We start from the raw sequence: 13862 nt of genomic DNA on the forward strand, positions 1-13862 counted from the left end.
AATTAGAGCACTTTTAACTCCTCACGTAATTACCTCTGACACCATAATTTGCCATGTCACAGCAGGTTTACGGTGTGTTTGAGCTCTGAGAGCTGATGCTGGATTTGTTTACGGTGTGTTTGTGTCATCATGCTGTAATCGCTCATAGATTCACTATAGAGAACCTGTTTCAGAGCAGCTGCGTGTTGCTTTTGTCCTGCCGTGAGTCAATGCACATTCCATCTGTAGACGTCAACCTGTTCGACAGCTGCCAGTCACATCAGGTGCGGCGTTTACAGAACTCGTCTTCTTTCAAACTGATGGATTTAGCGAGGGAGGGCACGCTTATGGCATTTCGGCTTATGGCATTATTCATTGTAAGCTTTATAACACACATACGCCTTGAAATTTATTCACATTGAACTTGGAAACAATGAAATGTGTTTCCGAAAGTATTTGTAAACACACATTGCCTTGGTTATAAAGATGTGAATAGTAATATTAATTATAATAGTTAAAGTAAATAATAATAAAAGTATAAATATATTTTTTTAAATAATCAAAAATCATATTTTAAAACATCATACAGTGTGTATATATATATCATTATAATTATATATATATCATTATATAATATTCAATATAATTATTATAATAAAACATTTATTATATCATTATTATACTATAATATTCATGAATGTGTCATATTTTATTATATATATATATATATAATAAGTGTAATAAGTATATAATATATATAATAAGATATATATCACACTTGAAATAGTTAACCCTGAGTTATCTTGCTTCACTTTTCACATTGCTCATAATTTTCCTGGGGTTAACAACTAATCCTGGGTAAGCTGTACACTCCTAAACCGTGGGTTAACGTCCTAATTTGCATATTTTCGCTCTCGTTGTCATTGTTTGGACAAACGCAACATGCGTCCTGTTTACATACAGGTTCTAGAATTGTGCCTCCTCAAATTATATAGTGCCAACTGTATTATCAAGTTTATACTGAATGGACTGTACGGTGGTTTATTTTGATGGTCCACTTTAGACATTCTACTAACTATAAGTAACTTTGCAACTACATCTCAACTAACTGTCATTAGAGTATTAGTAGACTCTATGCTTAATATTTGCTTACACTTTATTTTGATGCTCCTCAACAGATATTGTACTGACTATAAGTAACTTGACAACTAAAAGGCAACTTATTTTACTAACCGAACCCTAACAACTAACCATAACCTGACAGTCTTCTACAGTCTACTAATACTCTGAAGTGCACTATTGAAATAAAGAAAAAAAACGTTTTCTTCACTCGAATTGTTATGTTTCAATTGAATTCGACATTTTCCTGAAACTAGTGTGACAGGATGCAGTGTTTCCATGACTGCCAAACACATTTGAATATGAGGCCTGTGAATGGTTGTCGTTTGCTGAGCATCTATATAACTGAACACGTTTGGCGCCGCAGTGCAGGGTCACCAGCACAAATGCTGTGCTAACCCCAGTTCAGCATGGCGTATCTCAGCTCTGCTGTTGACCCGTTGTATTTTCCCTCTCTATAATCATGCATTTGTCACAGACAGCTCTATAGATGCATTAAACCTGCTTCGACACCTGCATAGAGGAGGTGTGTGTCTGCGCCGCTGCTCCTCTCCTGTTTCACTCCCGCGGTGTCTTCATGCTCCACTGGAGAGCTGGTGCGCGAGCCCTTTGTCTTCCTGACCCAGTAAAGGACACAGATGCCCTTCCCATCAGACTGTCAGGAGTTCACACATGGTTTGTTTAGCGCTCTCTGGAAGGGCTGGCGTTTAGAGATGCTTCGTTTGGCAAATCGCAGCTCCTGCTTAGTTACTGTATGTTTGCATTGCAGTAAAAGGTGGTTAAGTGGACCTCAAGTCTATTAGAGCATCAGTGGCACCCGTGAGGTCAATGATTTGTAAAAACAACATCTTTAGTGTTCGGTTCAGGGTTCCCACGGTCTTGGGAAAACCTAAAAATTGTGGTTTCCAGGCCTGTAAAAGTCATAGAAATAAGTAATATATACACCTACAGTATGTAGTATAATGCAGGATATGTAAAAAATGTATATAATATAATATAATTTATATAATAAAATGTTATGGAATTAATAAATTTGTTTACATATTATATATATATATATATATATTATATATTATATATTTATATATGACTTCAGATGCAAAAGCCTCTAAGTGCCATCTGATATTTTCTTCTAGAATGATCATTTTTATCAAGCTTGTATGTTTATGCTCAGTTATTTCACTTTATTGCCAATGAAAATGACCTATTAATTGTCATTAAAGTGAAATTACTTTCATTAAAGTTTTTTTTTTTGTCTTTTTTTTTTTGTCATTAAAGGCTTTTGCATCTGAAGTCTTAATATATATATAATATATATATATATAATATGCATATAAATGGACATTAATTGACCAAAAGTTGTGGGAACCCTGTTGTATAGTAAATTCTTGTATTTTCAAACAATTAGCATGTAACGACATTGCACAGCAGCTTAATATATTTCCATTTTACAAAGAAAATGTGAATGGTTCTCGTTATTAATATGAGGCTAACATGTTCTGAGTGGTTGTTATCTTCTGTGTGGTTGCTATGGTGTTCTGGATGGTTGCTAAGGAATTGCTTGGTGGTTGTTATGGTGTTTTAGATGGTTGCTTGCTTGTTAAATCCCCTTGAGAAAATAAGAAATATTTTTTTCTCCAGTTTGTTAGTCTGATCACTTAAAAAAAAAAAAAGCAAACACAACAAGCTGCATGATTTGTAGATGTCGTGTTGCAGTTAAAGCAGGTTGTGATCAAATCCTTAAACCTCAGTGTGAGCGGCAATAATGGAGATGTTTGACTAAACCAAAGCTAAATGTGCGTCTTAGTGTGGCTGTACCTTCTGTAGCGGATGTCAGAGCCACAGTGTGACACCTGGAATCCATATAATACACGCGATATAATTACGGGTCGAGCCAGGTCTCATCCAGCACCTCCACCGTCTGCCATAAACCCCATCAAAGAGGGCGGATTCAGATCCCACACACACATCCACGCTTCCTCCAAGCCCACACTTGTGCTTTGGCTGCTATTAAAAGCTCTTTTACTGGCTTCAGCCAGGTGAAATAACTTTTTCAAGGTTATGGAAATGCGTCAGAAGCTCTCCCTCTGCCCAGTCTTATTTATCTTTCATCTTCAAAGCCTCACTTATCTCCACCTCTCCGTCCAGTGCTGTGTTCAAGTATGTTTAGTCTTCAGACTTTAAAAGTGCTGTTTTGGGTAGGGGCGCACTGACACAGATATGCAGGCCATCCTGAATAGGCTACAGCTTGTAGTTTATACCAACGCAAACGTTTTCGGGTTAAAACATGTTGTTCTGAAGATCTTCAAACCTTCAGACTCCACTAGAGACACTTTGGGAGATCAAACCCCATTCATTAATTTCTGAACGCTCCACGGGAAGTCAAAATAAAAAGCTGTTTTCTGATGTGATGTTTTCAATTGATGCGTGAACAAAGCTTTATTTGTGGCGCGCCTGTCATCCAGTGATCACAATAATTAGTGCTTTGTTTCTTTTGACCAGCTTTTAAATTCAGCAATTTTATTATGAAATTCAAAGAGTTTTGGTGCTGTTTAAAGGGTTAGTTCACCCAAAAATTAAAATTCTGTCAGTAATTACTCACCCTCATGTTGTTCCAACCCTGTAAGACTTTCGTTCATCTTCGGGAACACAAATTAAGATATTTTTGATTAAATATGAGAGCTGGTTCACTCCCTTCATAGGCTTATTGAAACTTGCCGGCCCAGAAAAGTTAGTAAAGACATTGTTAAAATAGTCCAAGTGACTACAGTGGCTCAACCTTAAGTTTATCAAGCGTCGAGAATACTTTTTTGTGCGCAAAACCCCCCAAAAATAACGACTATAAACATTGTCTTTACTAACTTTCTGGGCCGGCAAGTTTCAATAACATAGAAGCCTATGGAGGAGTGATCCAGCTCTCAGATTTAACCAAAAATATCTTAATTTGTGTTCTGAAGATGAACGAAAGTCTGACGGGGTTGGACCAACATGAGGGTGAGTAATTACTGACAGAATTTTCATTTTTGGGTGAACTAACCCTTTAATGTGACGTGACAGATCGCCTCAGTTCAAGTGGCGCATGAACTTTACTACTAGTTACAGCACCAAAATAACATGAATGAACATTAGAAGGAATGTTGAAAGATACAGTACAACTGTACAGTACAACCTAAACTGTATCATGTCTCATAGTCAGTCGCTCAGTCAGTGTAACTGGTAGTTGGTAGTCTGTGTGTGTACTGTGTATATATATTTATACCATGGTCTGTCTGAATACTCGATTCTGATTGGCTGGAAGGTCATAACTGGTGAAAATAACTGTTATGTTTACCCTTCCGGTCAAATATTGTGCTGGAAACATCAATGGAAACAACAGATTTAAGATATTTAAGAAAAGCTTAAAAAAGTTGTCAAAAAAAAAAAAAAAGATTTTAATGCACTTCACTGAGGTTCTATGCATCGTGCATTTAAATTGTTTAATGCACAGCTAGCCGTGGATTATCCCTTAAATCATTATTATTATTATTTAAATATGATGAAAGGGCCCTTTGGTTTAGTTTATTTTGACAGTCTTGGGTCACGAGGCTTTAGAGGCTCCTGTCAGTCCGAGTTACTGGTCCCGCTGGACAGATCCATAATCTTAATTTGTAGCCTGCCACAATAACCTAAAAAAGTACCGTCGAATAATGTTAGAAATCAAGTTGCCTTTCCTCCCATTGTTAGCTTTTCCTCTAAAATGCGGTTCTACTCTCCCCTGCAGTTTGAGCGCTGTGATTATTTCTGGAGCTCTGCGAGCCGCAGTGCCACTAATGTGGGCGAGTGATTGAGTTTCCTAGAGACTTTCTGCAGGAGGGATGAAACAATGGCTGCCCTGTGGAGGAGTCACGGCATGTGGACGGCACATTGTCATTGTCTAATACAGGGCCGACAGAGCAGAACAAACAGGGAAAGTTAAAGTGAGAGCTTTTGGTTACTTTGCCGGGGATTTTTCCTGGGCTTTTCCCCTGTCATGATGATGTCAGATCCAGTTTTTATAGTCTTGCACCCAAATCAGTGTTATTTTAGTATCGTTCATATACTATTTTAGTTTTTATTTATAATTTAAATTGTTTTATTGTCAATATTTTTCATTTTAGTTAATGTTTTAGTAATTTTGTTGTGTGTTTTTGTCATTTGTACTAATTCTCGTTTTTTATATATATAGTTTTCTATATAGTTTTTAATCAGTTTTGTTTAATTTTTTGTTATTTTACTAAATTATTGTAATATATAGTTATTAAATAGTTATTCTCTCTCTCACACTCACTCTCTCTATATATATCATATACATTTTTATTTATAATTTAAATTATTTATATTTATATATATATATGTGTGTGTGTGTGTGTGTATTTGTAATATTATATAATATATATTTTGATATGTCTATTTAGTTTTATTTAGTTTTCATTTTAGTTATTTTACTAATAATATTCTTATATTTGTATATGTAATTTATTTATACATATATTTAATTATAAATTATTCACAAATAAATTACATATAAATTATTTATAAATGTAATTTTATATATGGTTTATATAGTTTTTTTCCGTTTCTATTAGTTTTAATTTTTTTAATGTCTATATATTTTTTTAAATAATTTTTATTTTAGTTCTAGTTATTTTAGCACATCAAGTTAAGCTAAATTGAAATGAAAAATGTTAAAACAAAATAAGTTTTATATATATATATATATATTTTAGTTACCTTAATTCAATTAATGTTTATTTTATTTCAACTAACAATTTTTTTTAATGGTTTTAATTTTAGTTATAACTTGTATATATAACCCAGGATAACCCTGACTCAAATGCATTCATTTTCATTTTGTCCACTACCCTGTCCGTTTAACCAGAAGTTGACTGTCCCAGGTCACGGTTTTGTTAGTCTAGGAGGATAGTGTGCCTCATATCCGTATGGAAAGTCCTCCGCTCCACAGATATGATGTAGTGCTGCATTAGGGACAGGATTTTCCATCCTGCCTGTTATTGTCCAGTCAGTGACGTTACATCGACAGGTGTTTCCTGTCTCATCAGTGTCCCGTGACCTCCTGACATTCTGCTTTTTGTGTTTGGAACTGGGAACGGTGGAATTGAACCAGCGATATTCTCACTAACCAAACCAAAAACAACATGCTGACATTGTTTACTCCATCACACTGTCCACAATAATTTGGTTTAATTTGGTTTGGTTTCTATTAATCCAGAAGCTGATGATTCATGTGTCCTAAAAGTGTAATGACTGTCAATGTGTGATTTGTTGCAGGACTCGGAGTCGTTGGACCACTGTATTCAGAGCACACTATCTGCACTGTACCCTCCGTTCAGCGTGAGCGCGGTGACCGTGTTGTGGCAGCTCTTCAGCGTGGTGGAGAGACAGTACCGTGGTGACGGCCTGCGCTGTTTCATCGACTTTCTGCTGCCCGCCAAGAGAATCCTGCAGATATTAAAGGAGGAGGCCTGTGTGAGTACCCTCAGTTTCATTAGATGCATTCTGACAGAAGCATTTCAAAGTAAAAGAAAACGCTGGGTGAAAAAGTAACGTAATCAGATTACTTTTTTCAAGTAACAAGTAGCATATTACTTTTACATAGGGATGCACTGATATGAAAATTTTGGCTGATACCGATAACCGATAATTCTTTATATTTGAAAGCCGATAACCGATATATTGGCCGATAAATCGAAATCCAAATTTGTATATACTTTTTGAGAGCCTGATTACAAAAATACAAAAATGGTTTCAACATTAAAAGCCATGTCCCAAAACACAGTTTTATGAAGCCGATATCACAGCACAAAACTGAATTTTCCTTATTTGAAGTGATTCCAATCATATTTCACCAATTTAAAGCCATCATGGTGAACAGTGCGCATCTGAAGTGTCTCAGCTGAAGGAAATAATACATTATTTATCGGCTTTAATATATCGGACAAATTTTCTTATCGGGCCAATAACAATACCTAAAAAATTAGCATATATCTGCCGATACCGATATGGTGGCCGATATATCGTGCATCTCTACTTTTACATTTACATTTATGCATTTGGCAGACGCTTTTATCCAAAGCGACTTACATTGCATTTCAAGGTACACATTTACATGTTTTTACTTTTAATATTAACAACAAAATATCTGAGTTACTTTTTCCAATAAGTAATGCAAGTTACTTTGTTTTCCCATGTGTTGACTAACCGCTCTCCTGTCCTCATGTTTAGAGAAATCGCGTGGCGTTGTGTGCGCTGTGTGAACATGATGCTTTTTGTTGTTCTAGACTAAATGTGAGCATGCATTTACTCATCTCATTTACTCATTGCACAAAAACAGATTCAGTATTCCTCAAAATGAATAAAAACAGTAAAATGCAAACTCAAAATATTACGCAAACTTGCAATAATTAAATATGTTAAATAATAAAAAGATACTTAATGTATTTAATCTCACTTTATTAACCAATATCTTTTTTTGCTGACCTTCGATGATCCAATTCATCCAACCATTTGGTGTGAAATGGCCTTTACATTTGCCAAAATAAATTTAAATTAAAAAACATACAAGCAAGCCCAGTAGAGGTGAGGAAAAAGTAACGCAAAAGTAACATAACACTTTATTTTCCATAAAAAAGTAACACAATTAGATATGAAATTTTTGAGATTTTAAAAGTAACTTTCCAGTAGCCTGCTAATACATAATATTTTTAATTTTTAATAAGAAACCTAAATATACAAAGCTACTTCGGGGATATTCACACAGTATTTGCTTTATTAATAAATATTTATATATACAGTATATATTAACAATGTATGTGTATATATGTATATATGTGTGTGTATATATTTGAAGTGGATCAAAAAAGTTCATCAAAGTGTCCTAAGACAAAGTGTCCCTAGACATGTTATATTTTTTTATTATAGTTTTTATTATTTTTATTTTTTATTGGACCTGCATAGAAATTTGCCATGCATCATGCATTCTTTAAACTCTTGTGCATTAGCTGGCTAGTCGTCATTCATTCGCTGATTATTTTACTGCTGACAGTCTCCGCTACAGATGCTGTTGTTGAAATCAGTAGCGCTGCAGCTAAACATGTTCAATCCATTTAAATTCTCTCAGAGAGAAATACTGCGAGAGTGGGAACATGAGAGGGAGGATGAATGCTTCAGGCTGAAAGAGGGTTCAGTATTACTGTGAAAAGCAGCCCAGACAGAGAGTGTTGTGAGTTGACTGGGGTGAACTTGGCAAAGAGGATCAGGCTGAAATGAAAGACTTGCTCAGGGAGGCTTTGTATTTCTGCAGGTTAGCGCTGTGTGAGCACATACCTGAAACCTTATGCTCCTGTATTAATTATCAAGGGCACTCAGCATTCTCATTTAACTCTGGCATGATCTTTGAGGGAGTCATTTCATGTTCTAGAATAGTCATCGTTTTTGCAGTTCTGTTGGGTTATGCACGAATTTGACTTTTCAATATTTTCTAATTGCATTGTTTTAGTTGATAGCATTTTTGTATTTAATGATTGCAAACTGCAAATAACTGAAAATGGTTGCTTATGCATGCATGTAAAGCAGTATTGTATCTGATGAATTTGTTCTTTTTATTCTGCACAGCTGCGATTCAAAGGCCTGTTGCTGTACCACGAGGGATGGCCGCTCTGTTTACATGAGAAGGTGGTTTTGCAACTCGCACCACTGCATAAAGTACGTCTACGCCAGGGAGATTTCTACCTGCAGGTGGTTCCTTTAGGCCGCAAGGCTGCCAAACTGGTCATAAAATGCCTGTCAGGGAGCGGGCAAGCCATCGCAGAGATCCCTGTGGCCGAGAGCATGTACGGCAGCGTTTTTACACCGGACTTCCTGCAGAATGTAACGCGTGAACGCAACTTGCAGCCTCTCCAGAACTGCCTCCTCAGTACCGGCACCGTGGTTTACCGCACACCCTGGAAGAACGTGGTGAATCCTTTGTTTGTGACCAGCACCGCTGACGCCATCATGCAGGCGCGGAGCGGTGGAGCGACCCTGCGCGGTCAGCTAAGCACATGCAGCACGCACGGATCCACGGGAACACTCAGTTCACGAGACTCTCTGGGCGGTGAGTCCACCGTGTCGGAGCCCGTTCTCAGTCGCAGCCTTACGGATATGGGCATCGGCTCCCTTCGCTCAGAGGATTCGCCCTTGCAGAAGAGTCCCAGCACGGATCAGGGATGCATTCGAGGTAGAATCGGACACAAAATGCTCTCGTTCAGCACGGACCTTAGTAATCCCGGCCTTCGCAAGCGGCACCCTAGAGACTCGACGACCTTCGAGTCACGCCGGCTTTTCCGCAAGTCCTACATGGAGGCTCTGCAGAACCCAATGAACCTCGGCTCCAGCTCTGAGTCCATTCTGGAGGAGGGAACGGAGTCGACTCCTGGCTCCGTCTCAAAGGAGCCGATCCCACGGAGGATCTGTGCCCGTGGATGGTTGGGAGGAGATGAATCTCGCAACGGTTCTCCCGCCATAAATCCATCCAAGAACACTGAGCTCAGTCCGGACGAGAGACGCTCCAAATCTCTCGAACGTACCCAAAAGGCCTTGCAGGTTAAAGGTCACCGAGCGCGCTCATCCTCTGGCGGCTCTGGCAGCGGCCTTCCCAAGAAACTTATGAATGGCTATGCTTTCCGTTTCGGAAAACTGGACTTGGAGGCGGCCTTTCCTGGCATTGAGAAACGGAGCAACAAAGAGTGCTCAGGTAAAAATTTATTGTCAACTCTATTAGAAAAAACAACATGTCCTAACTAGTGTTCAACCAATATATCACCAAGGCCGATATATATAGTACCATATAACACAAGAATGAACCTCATTGGTTCTCGCTGAAGCTCAAACGTGCCGCGTAACACGAGAATGAACCTCATTGGTTCTCGCTGAAGCTCAAACGTGCTGCGTAACACGAGAATGCATCTCATTGGTTCTTGCAAAGTTCAAACTTCGAGAATGAACCTCATTGGTTCTCTCTGAAGCTCAAACGTGCTGCGTAACACGAAAATGAACCTCATTGGTTCTCGCACGTCAAGTGAACACGCTTGAGCTTCTGTTTACAACAACTGATGTGTGAGTTGATGAATGTGAATAAAAGCCTAAATTCAATCTGTTCATCATATAAACTGATCGAGTCTCTTCAGGAAATTTTGACTAAACTGATAAAATTCATATGGATTAGTTTTATGATCTCTTTATGAACTTTTTGAAGCATCAAAGTGGTAGTTGCGTAGCTGTCAATGGAGGGACAGAAAGCTCTCAGATTTCATCAAAAAGATCTTCATTTGTGCTCTGAAGATTAAACGAAAGTCTTTTTTAGATAAAAAAATGTATAATGACATGCGGGGGAGTAATTAATGGCCGATTTTTTTTTGGTGAACTATCCCTTTAAACACTTGCAGAGAAAGCCCCGTCTGCACACTCTTCTGATTTGCTGTGATTTGTGATTGATTTTGCTGCATCACGTTTGTAAAGACAGATTGTCTGTCGCTGGAATCTAATTGGCATTGCGTTTAGTGTGCAGAGCACCTTGTTTGTGCTTCTTTACCATCTTTATGAACTCTTCTTTCTTTAGTGCTGTGTACTCATCCCGACAAGCTTCCCATATCAAATCATGTCGCCTGAGGCCTTGAAAGCTTCTGGTTTCAGACAGTTGTTCTGTTGTGCTCCGGTGTGTAATTATCAGTTTATGCAGGACCGTCAACGAGCTCATCTGAGAGCAGATTATCGGAGGAGACAGCTTGTCATTCCTTCCACTTGATTTTATGGCTTGCGACTGGCTGCATGTGAGGACTAATAGCGCGTGTGTTTTGGAATGTTTCAGCGGCCCTGCCCTGTAAGAGAGGCTTGCTTGTCTTTCTGACGTGTTTGCTGTAATGTGCAGCCATGATGGACCCCAAAGGCACGATACTGCACTGAAGGCTTTACACTGCTTTATTTAGCTCTTCCTGCTATTGAGTGTTTGAAAGAAAGAGTGTTTTGCCCTCCGTCCAGTGCTTCAGGCCAGGAGTGTTTTTGGGGTCTATCCGCAGGAAATTCCAAACTGTTCGGCATTCTTAAGATTTTGGGTTACTTCGTGTCAAAGGGTTACACCACGTCCTGACTGTCCACAAGAAGATGCATTTATGAGCAAAACCCCGAGATTTTCTTTTTTAGCTAGGTTTTTGTCCTAACTCACTGTGCCAAGTGGCATATATATATGAAGTGGATCAAAATTTGAAGATTTGAAAATTTGAAGTGGATCAAAACCTTTCATTAAAGTTTATGAATTTTGAACAATATCCGTTCTTGTCTTAGGACAACTTTGATGAACTTTTTTGATCCACTTCAAATGTTGACTATTGTTTGTATACAGTATGTACACAAATATAAATATGAATATATATATATATATATATATGTAATACTTATATATATACAATATTAATACTTATATTTTATTATATAAAATAATAATATATTATAGTTGTATTAAATATTGTTTTTATAATAATAATAATAATAATGCATTTTATTTAAAAGCCCCTTTCATGACACCTAAGGTCACCTTACAAGCAAAAATTATACAAAAGTAAGTAACAATAAACAAGACAACAGCACAGATTACAACCACACACGCATGTTACAAATACATTCAAATTCAAGCTCAATAAAGAACAGGTCATAAAAAGGTGAGACTTGAGTTCATAATAATAATTTATTCATAAGCAAATAAGTTAATCGTTTAATTATTGTTATTATTAATTTTTTTTAACAATTTTTATTGGCTAATCTGTCAATCTCTAAATGGCTAACCATCAGCCTGAATGGTATATGGTCTCTAACTACTTTGCCCAGCCCTTTTGTTTTTAGTGTAAGGATGAAATATGACTTGTCACATCAAGTCTGGTTAGAAAGTGGCTTTAGAAGTGAGTTGATTCTCTATGGCTCTCACACACAGAGTGGTTTAGGTAAATTCCCATCTGGGAATCTGCAGAGTCCCTCTGTTCTCTGGCTCTCTTTCCCACACATGAAAATCCGAGCCATTGAGTCTGGGCATGAAGCCACGGCGGATCCGATGACCACCTGAGGGAGGATCTCTGTGCCGCTTACCTGCGCTGATGTGAAGCTCACATCCAGATGGCTCGCTCCGTCATAATGGGAAGCATTGTGTCCCGTCGGGCTCGTGGAGATGCTGAAGAGAGGCTTAAAGAGTGAAGCCCATCTCTACGTAATATCTGCTCTGTTACAAAGCCCGAGCGAAGCAAGGGTCAGCTCAGACTTTGTTCGGAAAACAAATGCCAATGACTTTGAGGCTGGATCAGATTACGGGTGATGTGGTTTTGCCCGGCCTTTGGGATTCCATTAGGTCTCTTGTGATTATAACCTGGTTCCCATGATACCACAGAGAGACGTATGCAAAGTCAACCAAATGTTGTTGGCACAGCAGCTTTTGAACAGTGTTGGTTAGTGAATAACTAAAAGCAACGACACTACTAACTTGTTTTAGCTTTCCCCGCAACAACCTACATTTTCCAACTTGAAGCGGTGTACAACTTTACAACCGAGCAAACTAAAGAAACTCTTATGTAGCATTGCAAATCCTGATTCATTCCAGTGAATCAGTTCATTCAGATGATTCATACAAATGAACTGATTCAACAAAGTGTATTGGCAACACATTTTGCACAGAAATTGCTAGTAGATTTCTCACATTTGAAGAAAGACTGAAATAGTATTTTAGTATTTTTAAAACCTACTCCAATAATCTTTGTTTTATTTACAATTCCAGATATTGTAAAGAAAAAAACAGAAAAATAGTTAACAGTGTAATGTTTAGTTTGATGATGCTTATCAAGTTTTCAGATGAGTTTATAAATTATAAAAAAAAAAAAAAAATGAATTGCAGTAAATGTAATTATATCTGGTACTTTAATAAGTTTAACAATTCATTCATTCAGAAAAATGAATGGGGGGGGGGGGGGCATCGTTTTTTTCCCCTTCTTTTTATGGAATTTTGATCCTGTTTATCATTTATATTGTAAAAGTAAAAAAAAAAAGCTCTTTACTTGAAGCCTTTAAATGCATTATACAAAAAATCATAATGGACTTTGCAATGCATCATATATTTTCAGTAAAGTTAAAATGCATTATAATGTTTGCAGATTCCTTGTTACACATTAAATTGGTTTGTTCAACATGTGTTTTAATGCATTATACTTTCTAAAGGTGTAAAAATGAAGTATTATAATGTATTATAACTGTGGTTACAATTACATTAAGAAAAGTTTTATATTGCACTATATATGCAGGTTTTCAAGTAAAGTGTTAAAAAATAATAAAATTATATATTGCATATTATATAATCTGTAGCTTCAATGTAGTTGTATATCTCTCTTTCACAGTTGCTTCACCAACACTAGTTCTGCAGTGTTAGTCTGTGTTCTGTGTGAGAGGTTTCAGTGTCCATTTCAAGCTTCCTCTGCTTGTTGAGGAAGTGCATCACAAAAGGACTCAGATCTCAGATTCACACAGGAAATGAAGTCATCGAAAAGACAATAGTGGAGGAGGAGGAAGTTTAAAACTTCAAAAATATAACTTGACGTTGTTTATTTGTAAGTGCATGAGATGTGCTTATGTACTGAAATTGCAAAAACATTTTTATACAATATGTCCTTGAAATTCACTAAACTGTCACTAGCCTTTTCTAATTATAAAAGATCTTT

The 13862-nt window shown here is 37.2% G+C and overlaps 1 protein-coding gene across 9 annotated transcripts in view; it reads left to right on the top strand.

The window, feature by feature from the left end:
• Positions 1 to 13862, top strand: part of plekhg4b (pleckstrin homology domain containing, family G (with RhoGef domain) member 4B) — a 70306-nt gene that overhangs the window by 25945 nt on the left and 30499 nt on the right. For all 9 annotated transcript variants that reach the window (XM_079895120.1, XM_079895122.1, XM_079895116.1 and 6 more), the window contains 2 exons: positions 6406 to 6603; positions 8749 to 9868. In XM_079895120.1, the coding sequence (XP_079751246.1) occupies positions 8965 to 9868 (904 nt within the window). In that variant the 5' untranslated portion in view covers positions 6406 to 6603; positions 8749 to 8964. The remainder of the gene's footprint in view (positions 1 to 6405; positions 6604 to 8748; positions 9869 to 13862) is intronic.

The sequence above is a fragment of the Squalius cephalus genome (genome assembly GCF_949319135.1).
Source record: "Squalius cephalus genome assembly, chromosome: 15".
NCBI classification, from domain to species: domain Eukaryota; kingdom Metazoa; phylum Chordata; class Actinopteri; order Cypriniformes; family Leuciscidae; genus Squalius; species Squalius cephalus.